General features: G+C 43.9%; 1 protein-coding gene across 2 annotated transcripts in view; it reads left to right on the top strand.

The window, feature by feature from the left end:
- ACAN (aggrecan) overlaps positions 1 to 27,340 on the top strand; it is an 87,400-nt gene that overhangs the window by 40,901 nt on the left and 19,159 nt on the right. For both annotated transcript variants that reach the window (XM_029575076.1, XM_029575077.1), the window contains exons 2-13: positions 789 to 865; positions 1,583 to 1,966; positions 3,033 to 3,207; positions 3,530 to 3,657; positions 5,203 to 5,496; positions 8,670 to 9,194; positions 9,550 to 9,724; positions 12,340 to 12,467; positions 15,033 to 15,326; positions 17,619 to 17,819; positions 18,353 to 20,512; positions 24,558 to 24,662. In XM_029575076.1, coding sequence (XP_029430936.1) covers positions 796 to 865; positions 1,583 to 1,966; positions 3,033 to 3,207; positions 3,530 to 3,657; positions 5,203 to 5,496; positions 8,670 to 9,194; positions 9,550 to 9,724; positions 12,340 to 12,467; positions 15,033 to 15,326; positions 17,619 to 17,819; positions 18,353 to 20,512; positions 24,558 to 24,662 — 4,639 coding nt within the window. In that variant the 5' untranslated portion in view covers positions 789 to 795. The remainder of the gene's footprint in view (positions 1 to 788; positions 866 to 1,582; positions 1,967 to 3,032; positions 3,208 to 3,529; positions 3,658 to 5,202; positions 5,497 to 8,669; positions 9,195 to 9,549; positions 9,725 to 12,339; positions 12,468 to 15,032; positions 15,327 to 17,618; positions 17,820 to 18,352; positions 20,513 to 24,557; positions 24,663 to 27,340) is intronic.

Raw genomic sequence — 27,340 nt, 5'->3', positions numbered from 1 at the left:
GCGCGCTCTGAGCTCGCTTTTTTTTTAATGCTGGAAACTTTGCACCGAGTCAGAGGTGGAGTAAATTTTCCAGCGCGGTTGTGCAGGCACATAATATGGAAAAACAGACGTCTTTCCCGCTCCCGCCGCCACTTATCCGGCCTAGTGGCGGCGGACGTCAGACAAACTGTCTCGCTGGCAGCTCCCTTCCCCCCCCCCCAGGGCTGCCAACTTTCAAACGTGAGATTTCCAAACACTTGCAGGTGCTGTTTCGTAGCATCGCTGACTGGGTTTTCACACGTGCAGCTTCACTACTGCGTTAGGAAAGTGTGCACTGAATTGCAGCCCCCAGTTTTAATGTTCCGGTTTCTGCTTCGGCCTGTAAGTTTGTACCTCAGAGAGAGGGTAAAGTGACTTGCCCTAGGGCCACAAGACGTGGCTGTTGCACCTTGGCGTCCCTTCTCCACGACTGATAATTGCTTCAACAGTACGTTACGTTTACATGCGCAACGCTTTTGAAAATTGCTCCCTAAGCCTGGTAATACAAACTGCAGGAATACCATTTTCCATCCTTGGGGACCATGGGATCCTGACTGCTTATGCTTGCTGACTTCAAGTAACCTTTTTTAACCCCACTTTTTTTTCTCGTTTGGATTTGTAAAGTCTTATGAACCGTGGGGAGTGTTTGTAGTGCTGCACGCTGAGCTGTCAAGGCCTCTATTGCCATGTGACTGCCGCCCTTTCGAAAATTAAAATAAAATGATAAGATTGATGCTGTATTAACTACGCCCGTCTGTTATTTGCTGCAGGTAAACCATGACCACTTCACTATTAGCGCTTGTCTACCTGCGAGTCATCGCTGCAGCAATGTCCATGGAAGTTTTGGGTGAGCAGAACATCCTCTTCCCTCCATGCCCTTTACGTGATGGCGGGCGGTGAACCCGTTCTTGTGTGGAAGTCTCTGCTTTCATTCGGCTCTGGCTGGGGAGCTCGCTAAATGAATGCATTTCATAGGAGTGCCACGAAGTGCTCGGAAGTTATCCTGCCTTATTTTATCCTCTCTGTCAGGGGAGGGGGAGGGGGGGACGACTGCGACGTTCGCTGAACGTGCCAAGAGATTGCAGACAGCTTCCACAGCTGGAATTCACATTAAAAATTCACTCCCCCTCCAGAAGATACATTTTTCCTTTCTGCTCTACTTTTATGCTCTCCTCTGCTTCGTTAATGGCCGCTCCGATTGACATGAGCCCTGAGAATAGCATAGATCTTGCATCCTACCCTCTTCCCTTTCTCCCACTTAGTGTCCATAAGCTACTGGGGAATCGTTTGAGAGTTAGACATGGAATTGGAAATGACTATTTCTCTATTTTTGGGAAGGGGGATTTTACATCTTTTGTAAGCACCCCACAGTTTTGAGCAGGGCTATAGAAATGTTAAGTAGTAGATCTGAATGATGCTTCTGACCACAGCCCGTACAGAACACTAGTGCATGCATTTCCAGTAAGAAAGCAATCAAGTCAATATGCTTGAGCTTGGCATTCCCTTATTTTCAGTAACACTGCCCTCTCTCTGTGTCCCGTCCTTTCTGAATTGTGATCTGCAGACCATGGTAACGCACTGAGTGTGAGCATACCTGTGCAGGCTCCAGTGAAAGGCATCTTGGGGAACTCCCTGACTATCCCGTGCTACTTCATTGATGCCTTTGACCCCATGACTGTGGCTCCTTTCACGTCCCCACTGACCCCCAGGATCAAATGGATCAAACTGTCCAAGGAGAAGGAGACTGTGCTCTTGGTGGCTTCCGACGGACAAGTTCGTATTAGCAGCGAGTACCAAGGACTGATCTCTCTGCCCAACTATCCTGCCATCCCCACGGATGTGACCTTGGAAATCACAAGCCTGAAGTCCAGTGATTCGGGAATCTACCGCTGTGAGGTGATACATGGCATTGAGGACAGCCAGGATACGGTAGAGGTTTTTGTGAAAGGTGACTCTTATGTAATGTTTACATTTCTTCAGCCTTTGCATCATTTTTCTTCCTGATGTGGAACCACCAATGCTACTGAGTCTTAAAATGCATGAAGTGTTGCCTGCCTGTTGCTTTACCAGAGTTAGGTGATAATGGATCAGTAATTAAAGCTTCTCGTATTCATCTCCTCAGGGATGATAAAATTAACAAGCAGCTGGGTCTGTCCAGCAGGCCACAAGTACAGGAATGGCGTCCCTAGCAGAAACTCTGGCACTCAGGTTGCCTGGTCTGTCTGAGAGGCTATGCAGGGGAGCTAGGAACGGAGAGAGTACAACCATGTTAGTACTGGTGGCTAATTAAATAATTACCAACCTTTGCAGTTAGACTCTCTGGGCTATTGTATAAAGTTCTGAACGAGGACAGAATTCTAAGTAGCATATTACATAGGGCATTATAGAAGCATTGGCATAAAACCGCTCGTATAACATTTTATATCAACTATAAAAAGGTAGGCTCTTAACCTCCCAAACTTGGATATCCCTATCCCTGCACAATTTTTATAGAATAGTTGTTTAAGATAAATGCCGTCCTTTATAATAACCCTGATGATAAAGTTAATTGTTCTTGAATGTGGAGTCACCCAAAAGCAAGAATCTGTGGGGCCTGGAGGCCACGTGCTTGATCCTAAGGATCCTCCCGGCCAGTAAGGGGAGATGTGTCACCAGAAAGGGGAAAAGTAGGGGATGAAAAAAAAATAAAGGAAAGCAAGGATTCTGGGAATAACGGAAAAACAAGGCAAAGCCACATGGTAGAAAAATGTATTGTGTTTTAAAATGCCTTTCACAGTAAGATCATCATAGCTGGGGTTTGGGGTTTTTTTTTTCTCGTTATATGGTAATCATACCCTCATAGAATTGATTTTCCCTGCACAATCTCTTCTTGAAGATGAGATACAGACCTTGATTAAACACGCCCCCCCCCCCCCCCAACCAGAAGCTTTCCTGATGCTCTAAACCTAACACGCCATTAGGAAGAAAGACGTCGTCACGATTCATGTTGTGTTTTCATTTTCAAACTCCTCCAGGGATTGTCTTTCACTATCGAGCCATCACCACCAGATACACGCTGGACTTCGAGACAGCGAAGAAAATGTGCATTCAGAACAGCGCGGTCATTGCCACCCCCGAGCAGCTGCAGGCTGCCTACGACGACGGCTTCCATCAGTGTGACGCTGGGTGGCTCGCCGATCAAACCGTCAGGTACGATGGAACAGCCATGATGGGCAACTTTGTTGGTCCCTAATATCCAATCTAAAGTTTCCATCTCTTATGTTTGTTTTAATCATTCTTTTTAGTAGAAAACATATGGAGACAATCTTTGTCTGTACAAGAAAGCAGGCTTGGTGACTAGAAATACCTTGTATCAGTATATCCAGCTGCTTTTGAAATCTATCCAGCACTCAAGTCAAGGCCGTTGGTAGGAGCAAAGCACAACAGAACGGAGCAGAAATGTAAACTGGGTTTCAGGACCGGCAGCTGCGTGGGTGTTCATTTTTCTTTTAATTGCTACATTATTGTGCAGGTACCCCATCCATGAACCCCGTGAGGAATGCTATGGGGATAAGGATGAATTCCCTGGAGTGAGAACGTATGGAATCCGAGAAACAGATGAAACCTACGATGTCTATTGTTATGCGGAAGAAATGAAAGGTGAAGTTGCTTGGATTCTATTGAGTAAACTTTCAAATGGGTTCCATGCAGAAAAGTAGCACATGGGCTTGTAAATGGCCTGTATTCATGTGTGTGTATATATATATATATATATATATATATATATATATATATATGCGCTATTTTATAAACATTGAAAGTCCATGCACATTTTACCAGTGCAAAAAAGATGATCGTCTAGGGGTGTTGCAGGGTAGGATCAAGAAATATGGACAGAAGTTGCTGTTTTATAAGAGGTACACGCGTGTACATTACTGAACTTAATTGCACACTTTTACACCTGCACATTGACTCATGCAAGTGAAATCCGACTCGTCTGCAATTTTTGGGTGGGAGGCCTGGGTGAACTGGTGGGGATTCAAGGTGAAGTACTAGAGGTTTAGGTGAACTGGAGACAGACTGGGTGAATAGTGGAGGTATCGGTGAAGTGGTGATTTCAGGTGTAAGCACAAGTATTTTGAAAATGGTATGGGCCTTATTTTCAAAAGTATTTACATGCATAAAACTGGGTTGTACGCATGTAAATGCATTTTACGTGTTTAAATGGCTTTTGAAAATTGCTACAATATATGCCATTGGATTGTCCATAGGATTTACCCGTGCAAAGTGTACTTACAATACGTAAATGGCTTTTGAAAATTGCTACAATAGTATGTTACATTTATGTGCCTAACTATTTTGAAAATTCGGCTGAAAATGCTCATACTTTATGAAATATCTGTCTCTGTGAATAAATCAGGGTTATTACACTTGCATGTTATATTTTTTTCACCCCTAAATTATGCACGTATAGGTTTATAAAACAGGTGAAGTAAGTGTTTTCTCGCATTGGAAATATACGCACGTACTGAAACATACGCATGTACTTTCAGAGCAGTACTCTGCTGTATTTTATAAACCGTGCAGCTCCTGCCGCATCATTTATAAAATAGCAGGATACATCTCTGCACACCCACTCACGTGCGCAAACGCAGTCCTGTGAATAGGTTTGAACATTGGACTGCCTGAGCGGTGGAGCCGGTACAATACAGGTGCAAGTTCCTGGGGGACAGCCCCACCAGTTTAGTTTGCCAGCACAACCAGGAGAGGGGCTGGCACTCAGATTTCCCAAGGCGGAGACATCCGTCCTGTCCAGCTGCGGAACCTGTTCCGGTCACACAGAATTCTGCTCACTTAAGTATCTGTTGGGTGAGGTAGAGTATTTGCCACTTGGATCTGGATGGAGATCGTCAAAATGCATTTTTTTTCTGCTGACTGCTCATCTTGATGTAAATTCAGCTGCTCCAGATTATTTATTTCTCGTTTCTTATAGATTAGTGCATTCTATCCACTGTTTGCCACAACTAAAGGAATTATTTCCATAAAATACCTGGGCTAGAAATCTGTGAACCTTGTAGACACGAGCAAAGAAAACATAACAGGAACTACATGAAAAACTACCTTTAGGGGTTTTCATTATCAGAAGCATATGGAAATTATCAACACAAATTAATAGTGCAATTTATTTATTTATTTATTTTATAGGTGAAGTATTTTATGCTACATCTCCAGACAAGTTCACCTTCCAGGAAGCAGCACAACAGTGCCAAAACCTTGATGCCCAGCTGGCTACTACAGGGCAGTTATATCTAGCATGGCAGCGTGGCATGGATGTGTGCAGCGCCGGGTGGCTCGCGGATCACAGTGTGAGATATCCGATCTCTACGGCACGACCCAACTGTGGCGGCAACTTGCTTGGAGTAAGAACAGTGTACCTTCATGCAAATCAGACTGGCTATCCCGACCCCCTGTCTCGCTATGATGCCATCTGCTATAAAGGTAATTGAAGGCAAATTGTGCATTGCAGGAATTTCATCCCAGTACAGCCAGAAATGTCAGAGCTTAAGAGCACTGTGATAAGACACTTAGAACTAGGAGTTTGTGTGGTGGGGGTGGCTCAGTTACCGTATTCGTTTATATGGAATTAAGGGTCAACGAACAAGTAGTAGGCAATACCTTTTCATTGGACTAACTTAATAATTCAGTGACGAGCTTTTGGGAGCTATGCTCCCTTCAAAATTATAAGAACATAAGAAATTGCCATGCTGGGTCAGACCAAGGGTCCATCAAGCCCAGCATCCTGCTTCCAACAGAGGCCAAACCAGGCCCCAAGAACCTGGCAATTACCCAAACACTAAGAAGATCCCATGCTACTGATGCAATTAATAGCAGTGGCTATTCCCTAAGTAAACTTGATTAATAGCCATTAATGGACTTCTCCTCCAAGAACTTATCCAAACCTTTTTTGAACCCAGCTACACTAACTGCACTAACCACGTCCTCTGGCAACAAATTCCAGAGCTTTATTGTGCATTGAGTGAAAGAGAATTTTCTTCGATTAGTCTTAAATGTGCCCCATGCTAACTTCATGGAATGCCCCCTAGTCCTTCTATTATTCAAAAGTGTAAATAACAGATTCACATCTACTCGTTCAAGACCTCTCATGATCTTAAAGACCTCTATCATATCCCCCCTCAGCCGTCTCTTCTCCAAGCTGAACAGCCCTAACCTCTTCAGCCTTTCCTCATAGGGGAGCTGTTCCATCCCCTTTATCATTTTGGTTGCCCGTCTCTGTACCTTCTCCATCGCAATTATATCTTTTTTGAGATGCGGCGACCAGAATTGTACACAGTATTCAAGGTGCGGTCTCACCATGGAGCGATACAGAGGCATTATGACATTTTCCGTTTTATTAACCATTCCCTTCCTAATAATTCCCAACATTCTGTTTGCTCACTCCCCCCCCCCTGCAATTCCAGTTTAAGAACCGGGAAAATTTATAGAGTACCAGGACTAAGGGTGGGGTCTCATCACAGCAGCAGGGAACGGCAGCTCATCAGCCAAATAGGAAGATGATTAAAATGGGGGACATTCTGGTGCCATTAGCTAGGGAGCAGCTGGGCTGGTAATGGGTATTAGTATAAATGTAATTCAGCCTCCGGGACTCAGGCCACAATTATCAAGTGGCTGGGGAACAAAATCTATATTTGTTTAAAATCTGAAAGGGAAAATTATAGTTCTTGATCCAGTCTGTGTATATATGTGTGTGTGCATGGGGTATTTACTCCAACGTCTCCACACACATCTATCTATCTATCTATAAGCTTACTATGCCTGGCACTATCAGTAGCTCCATATATATATATATATATATATATATAAAGAAGACAATTTTCAAAGGCATATCCATGGGTGAAACGGAGCCTTTGAAAATTGCCCGCCCTTATCTGCAGGTAAGCAGTGCATGCAGAGGGCTGCCACCTGCATAGTTTTACCTACAGATAGGGTGGGCCTTCCTGCGGGCGGAGAATGGGCAAGGTTAGCACTTGTACGCGTAATTATTTTTATTTTAAGAACTGCGTGAATAAATTATGCGAGGGAGCAATACCCGGACAAATAGCAGGCACGGGTCTGCCGCACGCGCTTTTCCCCGACTCAGTATTCGAAGGGATCTTTTCCTCTTTGAAACCTGACGTAAAAGGTCCCGTAGGAAGAAAGCACCCGTGAGACTTTACGCTTCTGTCCACGGTCTGAAAGTTGTCTTCTACAGGGGAGGGTTTAGCTACATCCTGGCTAGGCTTGTGGAAGGTCTAAGAACGACAGCAGAAAGTCTGTTGCGATGTAAGACTCATAGGGAGTGTATTGTCATTTTATTGCTTTTGGCTTATGTGTTTTGCTTTGATCATTTTGTCATTTTATGTACCTTGATCTGAGGATGTGGGGCCTTGTTTATATATTTTTAACATGCGGTATTAATGCGTTAAGGTTGCTTAGTGGGTGACCCCTAGGCTAGAATCGCTCGACGGGGCCCCAGGAACCGAGGTTTAGAGTCCTCTCAGGATAACCTATTTTCCCTGAGTGTCCAAGATTAATTTTCCTGGCCCTGTGACTTGCTTAGGTCTCAATCAAGCATTAAAGTTCATTGTAAACAGCACTAATAATCATGCTGGAAGCTGATGTGGTTTTCAGCTTAAATTTTTACTGATTAAGAACAGAAAGTTGATAAATGGATCCTTTACAGCACTTGGCGTTTACAAATTCTTTGCCACACTTCAGATCTTCAATAAATTTGTCACCTTGGGCTTCCTGAAAACGTACTCTGATGTTAAAGCCAATTCCAATTGATGACTGTGTTCCTTCTCTGAGGTTTCTAAGCTTCCTCAATTTAACCCAATTTGCTTAAGTTAGATTCAAGTCCCAGTCTGCATTCCTTTTCTCCAGGTACTACGTGTTCTCCTCCTTTGTTTAGTTCATACCTGGGTGATGCCTTTGTGCTCTTCTCTTCCCGGTTGATCTCATTGGGATGGGCGTGGATACACCTGATTGATGCCCCAGGTCATACCCGTCTTCCCCCTAGGAGTGAATGCAGGTTCATTCCTCCAGGAAGACACCGATGGTCCCCCCCCCCGGTGTTCACTCTCTCTGTGCGAGGCGCCCTTCCTCAAGATGTTAGGGAAAGCCAGAGGCCCCTGGGCCCTAGTGTGCACTCGGGTAAAATAAAACAAGAAAAAGGGGAAACCAAAACGTAAGGCAGGAAGAGTGGGCCAAATTTCCTCCTTGCAAAGGAAAGGTTTCCAAAATTCATAGTAATGAGTAGGAAGAGGCACCCTACGTACCCAGGTCTCAACCCTATAAGAGCCCAGGAAGTCAAACCAAAAGGGTCCTGCTGCCATGAGGAGGGTCCACTAAATAATTCACAGCTTAAGATGATGGCAGTGGTTTCTATAGACTAGGAGATCACCATCTTAGGCTCCCTTATGGGGGAGCTACAACCCACAATACTGTGCTATACCTTCCTCCTGAAAAGATGAACTGATCCTCTTAGAAGGAATCCACTGGGTTCTCTACATATATTTCTAATTTGTTCTCCATTTTGAGCAATTATGACAAGATAGATTAGAAAACAGACTAAGCACATAAATAAAAAATCGCTCTTTCTTCCATTTGTACAGGTGAACTTGAGGTTGAGATTTTAACACCAGACAATTTCACAGATCTAGAAGAGGGATTTACTGAACTGGGGAGCGCACTTATCACCATCCAGACGGTTACTGAAGCCGACGAGGAGATCACCTTTCCACGCAATGCTACGGAAGAGGAAGCCCGGGGCAGCATTGCAACTCTGGAGCCGCTCGACACTACCCCTTCCCCTTCCGATGGGAAGGAAGCTTTCACAGGAGCACCAGACGGCTCAGAAACCGCGCTGACAGCAGAAACATTGTTCACCAAGGCACCGTACGAGAACGGAACCGGCGAGGGCATCGCTGCGACTGATGTGGCTCCAGAAGAGTTTACAACCTCGGTCCTGGAAACCATCCCACCTTATCTGGTCACGGATGCCACAGGCCCTACAACAGAGGTGACTGCCACTTCAGAACCGGAGTCCATCCCAGCATTCACCGTGGAGGAGGAGATCATTCCAGTAACAGTGGGCAAAGATGCTTTACAACCTCCTCAGAAGCCCATCTCTGAAACAGGTGAGCTATATTAACTAATTCCCAAGCATGGACATCTTTTACATTTTTTGGTTTCGCTAATGCTCCAAACCCTTCGTATCCACAACACAAGCTCAGGCTCAGGGCTGAAAATTAAACAAATGCAATTTTCAAAATGTTTTAATCACAGTTTGAAAGCCTTTTGTGGTCTGACTCCTACATGAGATAAATCTAGTTGAAAAAAGCTGAGGGCCCAAGGTACATCTAATTGCTGGATTGTGGATCTTAAGGCACGGAGGGAAGGGACCGTGGATGGAGAACTCTTCAAACGGCTCCACTTCTGGGCTTCTGCTCTGCTTTACGCCTTACGTTCCTATCTCTGCTTTCTCGTGATCAGGTGTCGTGTTCCACTACCGTGCTGGTCCCACCCGGTACGCCCTCAACTTTCTGCAGGCCCAGCACGCGTGCTTGAAGAACAGTGCGGTCATTGCTACCCCCCAGCAACTGCAAGCGGCTTATGAGGCTGGTTTCCAACAGTGCGATGCCGGATGGCTCTCCGACCGGACGGTCAGGTAACCTCCAGAACACGATTCGGAAGGCAGGAATGAAAAAAATACAAATTATTATTTGTGCTAGGGATCACGAAATGTGTCTAGCCTGCCAGGGCTGGAAGGTTGCCCTAGAGAGCTGCACATTTAGGGATTAATTTTCACAGCGGCATGTGTGCATACAAGCCTGTTTTAGCTGCCTAAGTGACAATTAGGGGCCCGTGCAAGACAACTCACAGAACCCCATTTTGCATCTACTTTTAACTTCAGTAGCAAGAGGCATTCCTGGGACGGGCGTAGTTGAGAGGGGAAAGCACGCATGCACAAGCTTCTGATTTTCAAACGAACGTGCATCAGCGTGCATGCCGAACGTTACGCCTGCTCCAGAGCTCGCGTCGCCTCTGCACCTACGTGTACGCGTGGGCCGGGACAACCCGTGCACTTTCAAAGTGAATTTCTACGCGGAAGTCCATTTTGGAGATTCAAGCTAAAAGTCTTCGAGACTAACGATTATCCTCTCCGGGGACACTGTCAGAAAGCCCTCCCAGCCGCAGCGCACAGAGAGGTACATTTTCAAATACACGCCGATTTTATAACGCGCGTGCGTCATCGCGCACATGTTATAAAATCCGATGCCCCTGCGCACGTGTGCGCGCCCCATTTTGTATCAGCGTGCGCATGTGCGCGCGGGTGGGAATTTTTTTAACACCCGCGAGGTGACGAGATCGGGCATTTACCCGGTTTCCTCCCAGTCTGCCCCAATAATAAAGGAGCAAACTGGGAGGGAACTTCCTCATCTCCCTAACTAACCTTCCTCCTTTTAGCCGTCCCCTAAACCCACCCTAACTAACCTATTTTTTTTTTTGTTGTTGTTTCAGAACTTACCTGCTCCTCCAAGCAGAAGTAAGTTGTGCGCGCCGGCTCGTTTCACCGGGACCGCGCAAAATGGCGCTGCCCCAGCCAGACCCTTTTCAGTAACCCAGGACTTCAGCGCGTACGGGCAGATACACGGGTGGCCGGGCTGCTATGAAAATGCGCTCGGCGCGCACGCGCAGCCCAGCCGCACACATATCTGCCGGTATCGGCGCGCGCAGGCATTTGAAAATTCCCCCGAATGTACCCACGGATCTTGTCGCTAATTTTCCCTTTGAAAGTTACTGATAAGACCTGCGGGTAGAAAGTGCACCGGGGACTTTGCACCTGTTTTTTTTCCAAAGGGAAAAAAATTTTTTGCTGGGGAACAATGCGCAAAGACTGGAAAATCAGGCAAATCACAATTTATCCCCGTCAGATGGTTTCTTATGGCGGTAAGTCAGGCCAAAAACTACAATTATCACAGTTGATCGCCATTGCTGGGGTTCACATCCTTTTATGAGGCAGTGAGGAAGGGAGAGTGTATCCTCGGCCACTAAAAAGGTAAGAGTGGCCTGCTATAAATAAATAATAAATACTTCCGCATGGGATTTTCCTGCTCACAAAACGGTTCTTCTCCCCGTTCCCCAAAACGTTATAAGAAGATTTAGGTGGAAGAGGTTTATGATTGCAGTCCAGGCTGATCGCAGTCCTACATACAAATTACAGCTCTGTCGAGAATCTGCTTACTGAAAAGTTCATGGCAAAGATTCTCCCGTCTTCACGGTAGCTGTAAGTAGACCTGTAGCAGCCCAGCTGTAGCAAATGTATGTGCACGGGTTTTTTGTGTCGTCTCTCACGGAATCACAGGATTGCTACATGGGACCCAAACACTTCCTGTGTGAAGGAAGGTGAAAGGATGTGCATCATACACTGCAGCTGTGTAATATCAGTCTACGGTAGGAGAGTAAAGAGGCTTTCTCTGTCGTCGGAATGTGTTATTGTTGGGTTTTTTTAAATTACTTTACTGTTTTATTTTTTTAGGTTCATAAGAGACTAGATTTGAGCTTAGTTGTTTGCTTTAAATCGTGTTTTGCTTTTGCTCCTGTTTATGAACGGTCAGACTGCACGCATCATTTTGTTGCGCTAAACATTGGAAAGGCGCGTGATAAGTCTCCCTCCATAGCCTCGGGTACAAACTTAGGGTCTGATTTACTAAGGCGTTTCTCCCATTCTGTGTCCATGGGAAAAACATGTAGGGCCCGATATTCAAAGCGCGTTCAGCGCTATTTAGCCGGATAAGCGGGACTTAGGAAGCTCAGTAGCGGTCGCTGAATATGCGCCCATGCTCAGCAGTCGCCGCTTAACCACGTAAGTCCTTTATACAGCTAACATGCACGTAATATATATAACTGGGCAGATTGGGGGCAGAGCGAGTTAGCCATATAACTTACACAGCGTTAGCCACATAAGTATACGTGTAACTTTAAACGCGCCATAGAGCAGGTCTAATCATAGCCGGGTAGCTTTGCTGTGCCACGGAAAATACATTGTAACTTAGCTGGATAAGCTCTAACCGGCTAAGTTACTTACATGGTCAGCTTTGAATATTGACCACCATGGTGAATCGGGTCCTTGGACTGTGAGCCCTCTGGGGATAGGGAAATACCCACAGTACCTGAATGTAATCTGCTTTGAAAGGCAGAATATAAATAAAAAACTTATTATTATTATAAGTCAAATAAAAGTAAAAAATAAGCAAGAACTATTTCTATTTCCTTTCACAGGTACCCAGTTGTAACCCCACAAGACAACTGTGAGGGAGACAGAAATGGATTCCCTGGAGTGAGAAGCTATGGGGTGCTTAGTCCAACGGAGAAGTTTGACGTCTACTGTTACATTGAGAGCCTGCGGGGTAAGTGATTCACTGAGCATTACTAAGAGCAATAAAACGTACCCGGCCCAGGGACTCCGTGGCGGTCCTGGGTCCTGGAGTTCGATTTCACGGTTTCCACTCAAGGCTCCTTCCACGGCCCTTGACCAAGGAACGTGGCTGCAATGACAGAGCAGAATGAGTTGGGGGGGGGGGGGGGGAACGCTCAGTTAGATGGGAATGAAGGCTCGGGGTGCCCAGAGGCTGCTTCTGATCGAGCTGGAAGCCCAGGGGAGCAGGATGAAAGAGTCCAAAAAAACCCAAACAAACTAAGAATAATCATCGCACTGAAAGGGATGCATCCAGAATCAAAGTTTGGAACCGTTTAGCCGTGCCCTTGGTCCTTTCCCACTCTCTCTGCGTTTGGCTCGTTTGTTGCGGTTCAGGGCTGGACGTGATTTTCCCCCATCACAAGGCTTGCACTTGCCTTCCTATGGGCGAGAATGGGGACCTTCCTTTCTGACTTCATCTCCTTGCATGGCTTGGCGACTGTGGCCGGAAAAGGCACATAAGGAATAACCTGGAAAGGCTCCGATCCCGCCCAATAGGGATGAGAAAGATATTCTGGTTTATTCCTATTAGTTCCAATTTCTTTGCTATTTATAAAAATGTGATATATTCAAAATGAAAGGAAAATAGCGACAGAAATAGTGAAACACTGAATAACACTAATTAATTTCAGACAATTATATCACTTTTCTATTCTTTGTTTCCCTGCTTCTGACGTCTTCTTTTACTGATTTTTCTGCCTTTGGCACATTTTATTTTACTGCTCTGCTGAGCCTTTTTCTAGTCTTCTCATGGTATTTACTTTTCAGGACCTCATTCAGTAGGCCACTAAGTGCCAAAGGTATTCAGACAGATTTAACCTGGATAACGTTTGCAAAATATTCAGCGAGACAATTCTCCCTCTGAATATACTCAGCTAAAGTTATCAGGGTAACATTGAGGGGTGAGGAAAGAGGCTGGGAATGGCTGTGTGTGAGAGAGACGGGATTGGGGGAAAGGAAGCAGTGTTTGTATGTGTGTGTGGGAGAGAGACGGGAAGGGGAAAGGAAGCAGTGTTTGTATGTGTGTGTGGGAGAGAGACGGGAAGGGGAAGGAAGCAGTGTTTGTATGTGTGTGTGGGAGAGAGACGGGAAGGGGAAGGAAGCAGTGCTTTTGTGTGTGTGTGGGAGAGAGATGGGAAGGGGAAGGAAGCAGTGCTTTTGTGTGTGTGTGGGAGAGAGACGGGAAGGGGAAGGAAGCAGTGCTTTTGTGTGTGTGTATGAGAGAGACGGGAAGGGGAAGGAAGCAGTGTTTGTATGTGTGTGTGTGAGAGACGGGAAGGAGAAGGAAGCAGTGTTTGTATGTGTGTGGGAGAGAGACGGGAAGGGGAAGGAAGCAGTGTTTGTATGTGTGTGTGGGAGAGAGACGGGAAGGGGAAGGAAGCAGTGTTTGTATGTGTGTGTGGGAGAGAGACGGGAAGGGGAAGGAAGCAGTGTTTGTATGTGTGTGGGAGAGAGACGGGAAGGGGAAGGAAGCAGTGTTTGTATGTGTGTGTGGGAGAGAGACGGGAAGGGGAAGGAAGCAGTGTTTGTATGTGTGTGGGAGAGAGACGGGAAGGGGAAGGAAGCAGTGTTTGTATGTGTGTGGGAGAGAGACGGGAAGGGGAAGGAAGCAGTGTTTGTATGTGTGTGAGTGTTTGTGCATGAGAGAGAGATGGGAATGGGGAAGGAAGCAGTGCGTGTGTGTGTGAGAGAGAGGGAGAGAGAGAGGGAGATAAGAGATTGGTACCAGGTGTGTGTGTGTGTTTGTATTCCAGAAAAGATGGGAGGATAGAAAGGGGATGCAAGGGGAAGCAAGACCAAAGCATGGTAGGGATATTTTCCTTCTCCTCTCCCCTCTCTCCCCAACTACAATTCTCTCTCTTGATCTTGGATTCCATTTCCCAGATCCTGGAATCCCCCCTCCAACACCTAATCCTAGATTCTCCCTCCTTCCTCTCGCTCCCTCCTCTTCCCCACTTCCTCTGTCTTCCACATCTCCACACCTTCCCATCCTCAGCCCTTTCTCTCTCTTCTCTCTATCCCCAGTTCTCTTTTTCTCAATCTTCCCTCCCCAGTCTTCCCTTTCATCTCCCCATTCCTGGATCTCTCACCCACTCCTTCTGTTCTCCCCATCCCCAAGATCTCCTCCCTTTACCGATGGTTCAGATTCCTTTCCCTCTCGCAATAAAACCAAAATAAAATCCACAGGCACAAGCAAATTTGGAAAACCACTTTTATAAAATAATATAAAGGTGGGAGATGTTGGAGCTTTCTAATTCCTCTGCAGAAAACTGTGGGGCTGTGCCTTAAATCTGCTGCTCCCTGTTGTTTGATCCTCTGAGGGAGCCGTAGGGGCCGCACCAACAGCGCCTAGGGGTAGCAAAAGCCTAAATCCGCCACTGGCTAAAGAAAGGTTCTTATTGAGCTGAAAATGCAAACCAGCCGGAGGAAACTGCCCTGACCGAAAGGGGAAAAATGCATACTAGGTTGGTTTGGTTTTTTTCCCCCCCTCCTCCAGGCAAGGTGTTCTTCGCAAGCCAGCTAAATCAGTTTACCTTCCGAGAAGCGCAGGAATACTGTCGGAATCAAAATGCCACTCTCGCTTCAACTGGACAACTCTACGCTGCCTGGAGAACGGGCCTGGACATATGTCACGCCGGCTGGCTTGCCGACGGCAGCGTCCGTCATCCCGTCGTGAGCCCTGGCCCTGCCTGCGGAGGAGATCAGCCTGGAGTGAGAACGGTCTACGTCAAAGCCAACCAACCCGGATACCCTGACCAGCTGTCACGGTACAGCGCCTTCTGTTTCATAGGTAGGGCTGCTCACGCCAGCACCGTATTTTATTTGTAATGTGTATTTCTCCAAATATGCAGACTGCTACATCACAGGGAAGCTTAAAGGCATGGGGTGTCCATGTTGCAGAAGTTGCCTGACTTAACTGCAGTGTTTTTGGTCTGTTTTCATCATCTCTAAACCTTGCTGGAATCCATTGGCAGTAGTACATCCTGTTGTCCTGCAAGGCATGGATGGTAGCTGCCTTTAGTAATGGAGTTTTCTATTCTTTCAGGACAAGAATCTGTAATGTTAGATATAATCGTTTCTGTCACCAACGGCAACTTACAGAGGTTTTGCACAAATTACCACATATTTTTCGGCAAAGAGCCACAGTCATTCATTTCCAAGGTGTAGTGTTACGTGGGAGCTTGAGGTTATTAAAAGCTAAGCTTGCCCTGCATCTGTCCCCCTTTCAATTTTTAGCTTGTCAGCGTAACCCCCTCTTGGTTTTAGGGCCCACCTAATCGAGAGGCTGCAGCCAAGTCCCAGGTTCACCGTTTCACCCCCGGATCTCTCGCTTCCTCAGAATGCATCAGATTTCAGCCCCGGGTGCCAGGGTTCACCTCAGAGGGCCCTTGGTGCTGTAGTGGGGATCTGTGTCACGGTCACTTGCTTTCATCTCAATTACAGTCGCTGGTCAGCTGGTACTCACAGGTAGAGGGAGCCCTCTCAATGAAACCAGCCCCAAAACGTGGCAGGGAGTCAGCTGTGGTGGCACAACTTAAGTTTGAAAAACAAAGACCACACTGATATGGCAAAAATCATAAACGACCCCCTGAAAATACTTGAATAAGGTCATCTGGGTACACCTACCTGGATCCCTTTCACTCCTAACTGGTATGTTTCAGTTTATATTCCCAGTGCATTGTGGTATTTGTAGACCCTGCTTCTACCATTTGATATCAGTACTGGAGGGGGGTCAGAAATCCAGGACTGCCCTGAAATCTAAGTTGGCATCATCTTTAAATATCTCAGGGTAGCTGAATCTGAATATTCGCACAACCCCAAACCAATCCGAGTCAATTTTGATTTTCCAGGACAAAACAATTTGGTTGAATTTCAATTGGATTGAAGTTCCCTCTGAGTGTCCGAGTGTTCATGGATCCCAGCTTGCATTCGTATTGGGCTGGAGGAAGTTTGCCCATCCCCATGGCATTCCCTAAAACCTGCTGCTGTACATGTTTCCTGGGTGACCACCACACCAGCAACATTTGTCTTATGGTGGAAGCACCAGTCTACATTCCATTCCTCCCCTCCAGCACTTCATTTTGTTTGAGTTAATATTACCGAGCTGCTGACTTTCTGAGAGTGATCTAGAGAATTTGAACGCTAGAAATATTTTTAGAAGGATACAATGGGTGGTCAAAGTTAAACGTTAGGGATGGCCCATCACTCAGGTGCAGGGATCCAGGTCTGAATCCCCCTTCTGCTGGGGTTGGTCAGACCTGGGGAGGAAAGGGAGGAAAGATGGCCGCTGCTACAGTAGTGGCCCTCACGGGCCAAAGGAAGGGCACTGCTGAGGGTGCATCTCTGCAATTGTTACCTGAGTCACCCAAGAAGGATCATTCTGGGGAGGAACCGGGCCAGCAGAGACAGCTGAGTGCATGGAAAGGAGGAAGATTTTAAGAGCACAGGTTTCAAAACTATTTATCTGCGTCAATAGCAATTTTCCCAGGTAAACTGGTTCTCTGAGTACACGTAGAAATGGTTTCCCTGCTCCAGCTCCACTTCCAGGAATGCCTCTTTCAAATAGGCATAAAAGCACACACGAAATCGCCTCCACGCGTACCTTTACGCATGCAACTAGCGAGATACTTTTCAAAAAGCCCATTTACGCACGTAAAACCTCATTTTACATGTGTAAATGCTTTGGAAAATGAACCCCTATATTTCCAAATCTGCACATGTTGTTTTCCAGCAAACATCTGCCCATAGAAAAAGCAGGTGCAGAGTCTGCGGCTCGGTGGAAACTTTTCAAAGGGAAAGTATTCATCTACATGGATGGCTCTTTGACCACTGAGCTCAGTGCATCATATCATAGAAACGTAGAAACAGAGAAATGATGGCAGAAAAAGACAAAATGGTCCATCCAGTCTGCCCAGCAAGCTTATAGTAGCACCAGCCATGCCATACAGGTCACCCCCATACTTATCAGTTTCCCAGACCATAAAAGTCAGGACCTTTGTTCTCCACTTATATGTCAAACCTTTAATGTAGCCTGTAACATTACATTCAAAAAGAAAGTGATCTTATTAACTTACTGTTCTAGGTCTGCCATCTCTGGAAGAGGTAGAAGGCACCCAGTCGATAGAAGATCTTGTGGTGACCCAGGTGCGTCCAGATTTGGAAGGAGTGCCCTCTGGGGAACAGACAACTGTGGAAATGGAGCTTACCACTGACCTTGAAAATCAAACAGACGTATGGTTAACAGAAGTCACTGTCCTTCCAACTGATGTGTCAATGGTACCAGGTGGGTGCCGAGCAAGTGGAGAAAGTGTTGGAGTTGCCTCAGGACCAGCGTAATCAAGAATTCAGAAAAAAACAACTGCTGTGCCCTGTGACATGGAAGATTTTTATTTTTTGTTTTGCTAGTTACATTTATTTTCCATCTGTCCTTGTGTAGATGGCCCTTTCTCCAAAATTCCCCTTTGTCTTGAAACTCAATCTAAAATCGCTTCATGAATTTACTAAACTGTTACAGGCTAGTGAAAGGTCCACAATCAGTTTGCAGCTCTCCCTGAGCTTAGATTATATCATCTCTACTATATGGACCAATGTATAGGAGCTGAAGGGGAACTTAGGCCCCCATGCATTGATACCATCTCACTGAATTGATTCATTTATGAAGAAACTTGTTTTCTTTATTGTCCATAAAATATACTTTCCATCCCCTTATTTCACTATGATTAAATCTTGAAATTTTTCAAATACCTATAAACATTTATATCTAATTGAAAAAAGCGACAATTATTTTGATCTTTTTCTTCTTTTGTTTTCTTTCAGTGAGTCCTTCAATAATCCCACCTATCAGTGTATCTCCAGAAGTCATAAGTGGAGAGTCATCTGTTATGGTCAGTGGGTTGCCATCTGGGGAATCATCTGTAGACTCATCAGTCAGTGGGGAACCATCTGGAGATATAAGTGAAGAACCAGGCATCAGTGGTGATTTTTCTGGAATTCATCAAATTAGTGGAGAGTCATCAGGGACTGAAGAAAGTGGAATGCCATCTGGGGTGGACCTAATATCTGGAGAGCATAGTGCTGATGGTCTTCCTTCTGGAGAGGCATCTAGTGAATGTGTGCAAAGTGGATTACCATCTGTTGAAATGGACATAAGTGGGTTATCTTCTTGTACTCTCGAAGGTAGTGGGCAGCCATCTGTCGAAAAAGACATATCAGGGGATGTATCCGGAATTTCAGGTTCTGCTGAATTCCCTTCTGTAGATATAGAATTCAGTGGAGCTCCAGACATTAGTGGGTTGTTTTCTGGAATAACTGAAATTAGTGGAGAAGCTTCTGGACTTGAGTTCGTTAGTGGCCTGCCATCTGGACTTGATGATGCTAGTGGACTGTCATCTGGCATCCCAATTATAACACATATAGATACTTCCTGGGAAGAAGGTATCACAACAACAACAGCAAAAGAACTGGAAGGCAAAGGAATAATTGACATCAGTGGTGCTGATGAAACATCTGGATTAGCATCTGGTAATGTGGAAATGAGTGGGCTACTTTCAGGATTTGAAATGAGTGGAGAACCATCTGGATTAGCTCCTGTCAGTGGAGAATCATCTGGATTATTTGACACCAGTGGAGAACCATCTGGAGTATTTGACATTAGTGGTGTTTCATCTGGGATAATTGACTTTAGTGGGGTACCATCAGGAACTAGTGATATTAGTGGAATATCATCAGGGATAATTGATATAAGTGGAGATGTTTCTGGAATAATTGGCATCAGTGGAGAATCATCTGGGACAGATTTCAGTGGAGAGCATTCTGGAATCCCTGATATTACTGGAGAAACATCTGGAGTAACAGATAGCAGTGGACTGGTTTCTGGCATCATTTTTGATAGTGAAGAGTCTCCTGACATCACCTTTGTGAATATCAGTTTGCTGGAAGTTACACCACCATTTGCTAAAGAAGAAGAGGGCAAGGGATCTGTGGAATTTAGTGGCTTACCTTCTGGAGGAGAAGACATCTCTGGAATAGAGTCAGGATTTATCGATATCAGTGGTCAACCTTCAGGCCTAATTGACACTAATGGTTTTATCTCTGGAATTTCAGAAACAAGTGGACTCCCCAGTGGAACAGTTGACATCAGTGGACTCACCAGTGGACTACTTGAATTTAGTGGTGAACCTTCAGAGGTTGAATATATTAGTGGCTTGCCATCTGGAATTTTTGATGTTAGTGGCCTCTCATCTGGCATTCCTACTATTTCTCTTTATGATTCTACCCTGGTTGAAGTTCATACACAGACATCTATTGCACAGGAAGCAGGAGAAGGACCATCTGGAATATTAGAAATCAGTGGTCTTCCTTCAGGGGAAATAGAAACATCTGGAGATTTGTCTGGAGTTATTAGTGGGCTACCATCAGGCATCCTGGACATCAGCAAAGAGTCTTCTGGTATTCCAGAGATTAGTGGGGAGGCTTCTGGAGTCACTGTTTTAAGTGGAGAATCTTCAACGCTATCAGAAATTAGTGGAGAGACATCTGGACTTCCAGAAGTTACTTTAATAAGTTCTGAATTAATAGAAACTGTGACACATGCAAGCATTTCACAGGAACTGGGAGGCATGACCTTCACAAGTGGTGAACCGTCTGCAGCTCATGAAATCAGTGGAGAACCATCTGGCATCCCATTTATTAGTGGAGAACCTTCTGGAGCACCTGAAGGTAGCACAGAAGTCAGTGCTGATATTTCAGGAACCTCAAGGTTACCTAGCAGAGAGATTTCAGGTGAAGCTACTCTACCAGACATTGATATCAATAGCAGAATTTCAGAAATCGAATTAACACAATATCCTGGTGAACCCCAAGAAACTCAACTAGAAATAACATCCTCTGCTCTAGGAGAAGTGCCTGAAAAGAGTATTCCTCTAAATATTACTCCACCCACTTTGACAACTGTTCCACCTCAGGTTCCCCCAGAAGGTACAGTATAAATATCTTTATAAAAGCTATTGACATTCAAACAACTACTAATGCTATACATCAATGTATGATTACCTAGAAGAAGTTTTATTTTTCCATATAGCAAGTGGTAATCTACAAAATGTGACAAGTTTTAATGCAACAGTACAATGAATTGGGTCCTTTTTATTTATGCCTTTCCCATACAGACAGCAGTTTATAAGACAGAGAACAGACCCGTCACAAAACTTTCAGGAAGGTAATCATCATCCAGAACAGTGACAAGATTAAGTTTTAGGATTTTGACACCAAAATACAAGGCTGTTAAAAAAAAATCGCTTGATACAGCCACACCATCACCCTGCACTCATTGGCCTTTGTTTTCCTCTCTTTTCGGTCTTCTAATAGTCCACATAATTTTGCAGATAGGTTTCCAAAACTACTATAACACTAGGCCACCCCAACCTCATGTCTTTTACCTTATAAGGAACAAAGGATCTTATTCAATAAAAAATTGTTGCCCTGGGGACACAGTGAGAAAAAGTTTTGCTAAATAAGGCACAAGAGTGAGCCAAACTACAGTACCTCCCATAGATATTCATGCTACTTTAATGGAGATGATGTACTAATGTGCATTAACATCGGCCGTTAATGTGCATTAATGACCCATGTTAATGAGATGCAAATGAATTCTGTGCGTGTAAATTATTTTGAAAATCAGACAACATAGCGCATAAAATTACACACATACAGGAGGGTAATTTGCAAATAAACCATTTCTGTGGATAAAGCACTGTTTTACCCACAGAAGTTCCTATGAAAATTACTCTATGTCCTTGGGGGAAAAAAAAGTATCTTTGCTGTATGGAAACGACAGATTATGTACAAAACGGGCCTGATTTTCAAAAGCATTTGCCTACCTAAAACTGTGTTTTACACATTTAAATACACTTTACTCATGTAATTGGGCTTTTGAAAATTGCTATCCTAACAATATGCAATTGAATTGTCAATGGATTTTACCTGCATTAAGTGCACTTAATGTGGATAAATGTCTTTTGAAAATTGCTATGATAGTATGTTACATTTACATGTGTAATGCCTTTAAAAATTCATCTGATAGTCTGATTGCTTAAAGAAAGTGCTAAGAAGTATTTAAAGCAATATGTTGTTTATTAGAAATACATTTTGTTCACCTTTTGCTAAGGATTTGTGAATGATAATAATTTTGTGAATCTTGTTTAAATTGTAATATACACAAAAATATTCACCCTAGACCTAAATGGAAGAATGTCCATAGGAAAAAAGTGAAAAACCAGAGAAATTCACTAAATTCTGCAGCTTTCTGGCAAGTTCTAGAAAACTCTATTCACCAAACTTAGTAGGGTAATTTTAAGTGTTCCACAGAGGGTTAACTTGCATGTGTACAAAATGCACACATACTTTAGACAGAATTTTAAGAGCGGATTGTATGCATGAGTGCACTTTGAAAGTTAGCGGGTCTGCACCTGGAAGCCAGCGGCACTCATTAGCAGGTGTGGATGTCTGTGAGTAAATTTATAAAGCAAGCGAGTAAGTGCAAGCCCCAACTCCACCCCAGAGTGCCCCTTTGCTGTACACAGACAAGAATGAAATGGATTCATTTCTCTGCGTACTTTTACACGTACAACCCCACCCAGGCAATTTTCAGAAGCCCACTTGCACGCATAAAATCGTGTTCCTTGCACGCAAATGCTTATGAAATTTTAGTCCAAAGAGAGGATTCATGTAGCAAGGTGCAGCACAAAAACAGCGATTTTCACCGATTTATGCTGCTTCATACTACCATTTTCGCATCTAATTCCATAGTGAAAAAATGTCGTAAAAGTATTTTTTTCACTTTTTTTTTTTTTTTGCTCACATTTTTGCCATTTTAATTTTCTCAGCAAACACTTTTGTACATTTTTTTCCATTATCACCTCTCAGTTCAAATGTAAAGCCAATCCAAATGTTTTCCAAATGGAGAAAAGTCATTAGTGGGGTACCGTATTCATAAATGATCTGGAAAAGAGAATGACAAATTAAAACGATCAGATCTGCAGATGACACAGAATTCTTCAAAGCTGTTAAAACGGCAGAGGATTGTGAGGACCCGCAGAAGGAGCTTGTGAGATGAGGGGATGGGGCAGTTGAATGACAAATGAAATTTAATGTAGAAAAAAGTGCAAAGTGATGGACATAGGGAAAAATAATCCCAATACAGGTACACGATGCTGGATTCTGTTTTGGGACCTTTGAGTCCTTAGGGGCAATATGTTGAAATCATCTGCTTAGTGGGCATCGGAAGTCAAAAAAGGAAATAGAATGCTAGGCATGATCCAAAAAGGAATGGAGAACAAAACAGAAAACATCACATCGTGTCTGTGTCAAGCCATGGTGCGACCGCACCTTGAGTATTTGGAGTAGTTCTGGATATCCCATCTCTAGAAAGACATAGGAGAGCGATAAAAATGATAAAGGGGATGGAACACCTCTCCTGTGATGAGAGGCTACACAGGTTAGGGCTCTTCAGCTTGGAAAAGAGACGGCTGATAGAAATTTATAAAATCATGAGTGGGGTGGAATGGGTAAATAAAGGATGGTTATTCATCCTTTCAAGTAGTACTAAAACAATGGACACTCCATGAACACGCAGCAGATTTAAAACACATCATAGAAAGTGCTTTTTCATTTCGCACACTATCAAGCTGTGAAATCGTTGCCAGAGGATGTGGTCAAGACGACTAGCACAGCGGGGTTTAAAAGAGGTTTGGCACAAGATCCTGGAGGAAAAGTCCATAACACGTCAGTAATCAGGTAGACTATAGAAAGCTATCGTTATCCCTGGGAATTAGATCTACTTTATGGGACCTGCCAGGTATGTGTGACCTGGATTGGCCACTGTCCGAGACAGGATGCTGGGCTCGATGGACCTTTGTCTGACCCAGCATGGTAATTCTTATGTTCTTATGACAAATTTAAGGATCAGGTAAAAAATAAGACGGTAATTTTAAAACGAGTTCACCCATATACTCGCATATCAGCACATGAGCAAAGATACGCTGGAATTTGTATTCCTGTGTGCCCTTGTGCACATATGTTGTAAAATTCGCCAACTACGCATAAGTATGCTCCTAATTTTAAGAGGTTACTTGAGCAAAGCTAGCACGTGTGTCTCTCAAAGCACTTTGTTGGCTTTTACGCACTTATGTAAGCTGATTTTAATACACGCTCGCGCAAGGCACATTCCCAGTTTTCCAATCAGTCCACCAGTTTGTCCAGTTAATATTTAGGTCTTTCAGACCCCTCTTGTATGCCTCCCAGTTGACTTGGTCCCCTCCCCTGTTCTACAAGCCCTAAAACCCGATATCTACAGTCTTGCTGTTCATCAGGAGCAGCAGTAAAGTTACGCCGACATCTAACCTACTCACGCTGCGGTTTTCGGTTTTAAAATATGGAGGCCCACACACGAGTCTCGGCCCCACCCCAGGACCCCCATTCTCTGCCCCCTTATTCCTCACGCGCACACAGGTACACACGCGCGTATTTTGTGGCTTTTTTAAAAATCCACGTGGCTCACTCGCGACCCACCTGCGCATGCTTGGGGGCGTTTTTGCCCAAACAACGCTTTCAAAGTCGACCTGTATCTGAGCAAAAATGGGCAAACATTGGAACTGTACATCTTTTGCCCAAGATTTAATTTCCTGAAAATCCTGGAAATGAAAAGATTCCACAGAAAAATGTTCTAATTTGGAACATGTGCTTGAAAGACGCATGTTTAAGGATTGGGGAAATGTCCTCCTGTCCCTCATGGTCAAGATTTGGCTTGCATGGGTCTGTGGAATATTTTCCTCTCCAGAAGTCGTAGGAAATTAAAAACTTGAACAAAAATGCGCTGCTTGTTCAAACAAACAGACGTAATGGCTTTTTACTCGATCTATAAATATGATCTTTGGACTCACTCTGAAGCAGTGATCACTGTTCTTGTAAAAAAAAAAAAAAAGAGGCAGAATATTTGGCGGATGCTTTTTTTTCTTGGTAATTACAGAGTCCTGCAGTGGGAGCCCTTGTGGAGCTGGTACATGCGTGGAGAAAGACAGGAGAGTCACCTGCCTGTGCCCGCCAGGATATACGGGGGAGCGTTGTGACATCGGTAAGTCATTCTGATGGGGAAAGCACCATGACCAATCCCCTTATAAATATGTTTAAAACAACTTCGCCTGGGAGAATCATTAACATACATAAGGCGGGCCATGCCGGGTCAGACCAATGGTCCATCGACCCAGATCACTTGGAATGACCCAGCAGATGTTAACAGAAAGATCCCTTTTTTTGTTGCTGTTTCCTAAAAGTAAGAGTTGGCGATTCCCACGTGTGCCTTGATTATAATTGTTAATTGTTAACATTCTAGGGCTTTTTTTTTTTTTTTTTTAACTTGAAAAGTTTTTACAAATGTGTTTCATTTTCTATTTGCCATCTATACTTGAGATTCTCTTCTACTTCCACATGTCAGATCCACTGTTCACCTGGAGAAGGCCGGAGCTGAGGATTTAAAAGAATTAGAAAAAGCAGAGTTTAGTGGAAGACTATACACTATGCTTTAAAAGGATTTCTGTATCTGGACCATGCCATTACACATTCTTTTAAGTCAATAAAACTGATTCCATCAAGAGAAGGACACGATGCTTTCTAAAACTGCCCTTGCGATCCCCACAGAAAGCTAGTCAGATTTTTCAGGATGTCCACAGTGACTACACATGAGATAATTTGTACCCACTGGAGATTCAGTGCATGCAGATTTATTTCATGCATATTTTATTGTGGATATCCTGGCACCCTGGACGAGGGAAAGAGATCACATTGAACTTTGGTTAACGATCATAATCTGTGCAACCATTGGGAAGGTACTGAGCAAAGGTTTATATGTGAATTGAATGTCAGCGTAATCCTTCACATGAAGAGAACTGGATTAAGGGATAACTTTCTTACCATCCTTTTTTTTTCTTAGCAATAGTTGTAAGGGTTTACGTAAAAATGAGTGCTTCCTGCAGAGAAGTTCTGTGTTTGCTATTTGTTCATGTCATTCACAGAGACTCTTTTTCAGAAGATTGGGGATTGCTGGAAGGGATTCAGTGAAATACAGAGAACAATTGGCTTTAACTGATACTTGGCTGTCAATAGATAAGGATGCAGGTTGTTTGTCCTTTGTCAAAGTTGGCAACTACATCAGTGTAAAGTTTTAAGATTATAGAATTGTAAAAAAAAATACAAGGAAAACCATTAAAAGAATTGTCAGTTAGTCTATTCCAAAAACATTAACGAAAATCAATTATTTTGCCAACTTTATCCTAGGCCTATACATTACACATCAATCATTTTTCTAGAAAGAGTCTCCTTATCAGAACATTACTTTAACTTGTCCTTATGCAGGACCAGAACTTTATCTATTAGTTAACCAATTCTTCTCTGATACTACTGATCAACTCAGCAGAAATGCATATATAAGATAAAAATATATGGCAAAGAAAGTTATGTTTTGATCAGAAGACAACTGCAACCATACGTAAATAATGCCTATGAGATATGATATGAACGCTTTCCATCAGTCGCATATTGAGATAGAGAGACTGGCAGAAAAACTTGGTTACCTCAACCAAGGCCCTAGGATTAGGCCATTCATTAACTCATGATGAGAAAAGAAACTGCTAAGCATTACGTGTTATAAAATTAGAGAGAGAAAGATGTAAAAATGCAGTCACTGCCCCTGAAACAGTGTTATGCCATTAGTTTCTGACTTGGTCCAACATTCTTTGATGTGCGTTTCGCTTTCCTTGTTTTCTCTCTCCAGGGCTTGTGAGTAAGAGACATCAACAAACCGCCGATCGCCGAAGCTTAAATTGTTAATCTTCCGTCAATAATAAAACTCCCGCAGCCCCTTGCTGTGTCCCCCTGCTTTCGCTGCCTGCTTCTCAGCCATTGCTGCTGCCTGCTTAGACCTTAATCGACGCCAAATGAAAAGGAGGAGCCCACCTTATCTTGTTCAGAGGGGTTTCCACTATGACTTGGTGTAACTTTGTTGCTGCTGATGTTGCTCGCTGACAAACACATTGCATGCTGGGATTTTACTCATTTGAAAATCAAACAGACCAAAACAGCTCAAAAGAACTAAGCTGGTAAATATTTTTAAAAAGAGACATAAAAGGGGGCTCATCTATTAGAGTTTTGTGCTTCTTTGCTCTAATGCAAAATAACGCACTAGATTTAGCAATGAAAACTAGCGCAAAGCTTTTAATAAAAGAGCCGTGGGTGCTTTTTTTTTTTTTTTGTCATTTACACACATTGAGGATTCAAGTGCCCTTATTAAAAGGAGGAATTGCCATCAGAAACAACATAATCTATCAGCAAAATGGGGAAAAACTGGATCATTCAGAGGCTGTGATACCTTTTTATTGGACAAGCAAGAATTATCCAAAGATGTCTCATGTGAGCTTTGGTCACCATGTCGACCCTGTGTGGTATTAAAATTTCACATAGAGTAGCTTCTTGAGCTAATTCTTCTGTTGTTCTAATAATCAACATCACTGTCCTCACAAATTCCAAACCAGGGAACAAATCTAAAAATCAGTGTTGATGGAACTTTCAACATACATTTTGGACTATGATGGGTATGAAAAGAGGGAATATACTGCATAAAATAAGTTACCATAGGAACATAAGAAGTGCCATTGTTGGATCGAGCCCAGAATCCTGTCTCTGACAGTGGCTATTCCTGATCCCTAGGAAGTACCCGTCCCGTTCCAGAGACTAGATCCATTCCTTCTTGCTCATACT

The sequence above is a fragment of the Rhinatrema bivittatum genome, chromosome 13, assembly GCF_901001135.1.
Source record: "Rhinatrema bivittatum chromosome 13, aRhiBiv1.1, whole genome shotgun sequence".
Taxonomy (NCBI): Eukaryota; Metazoa; Chordata; class Amphibia; order Gymnophiona; family Rhinatrematidae; genus Rhinatrema; species Rhinatrema bivittatum.
The sequence above is the reverse complement of the archived record's forward strand: the minus strand, read 5'-3'. Positions and strand labels throughout refer to the sequence as shown.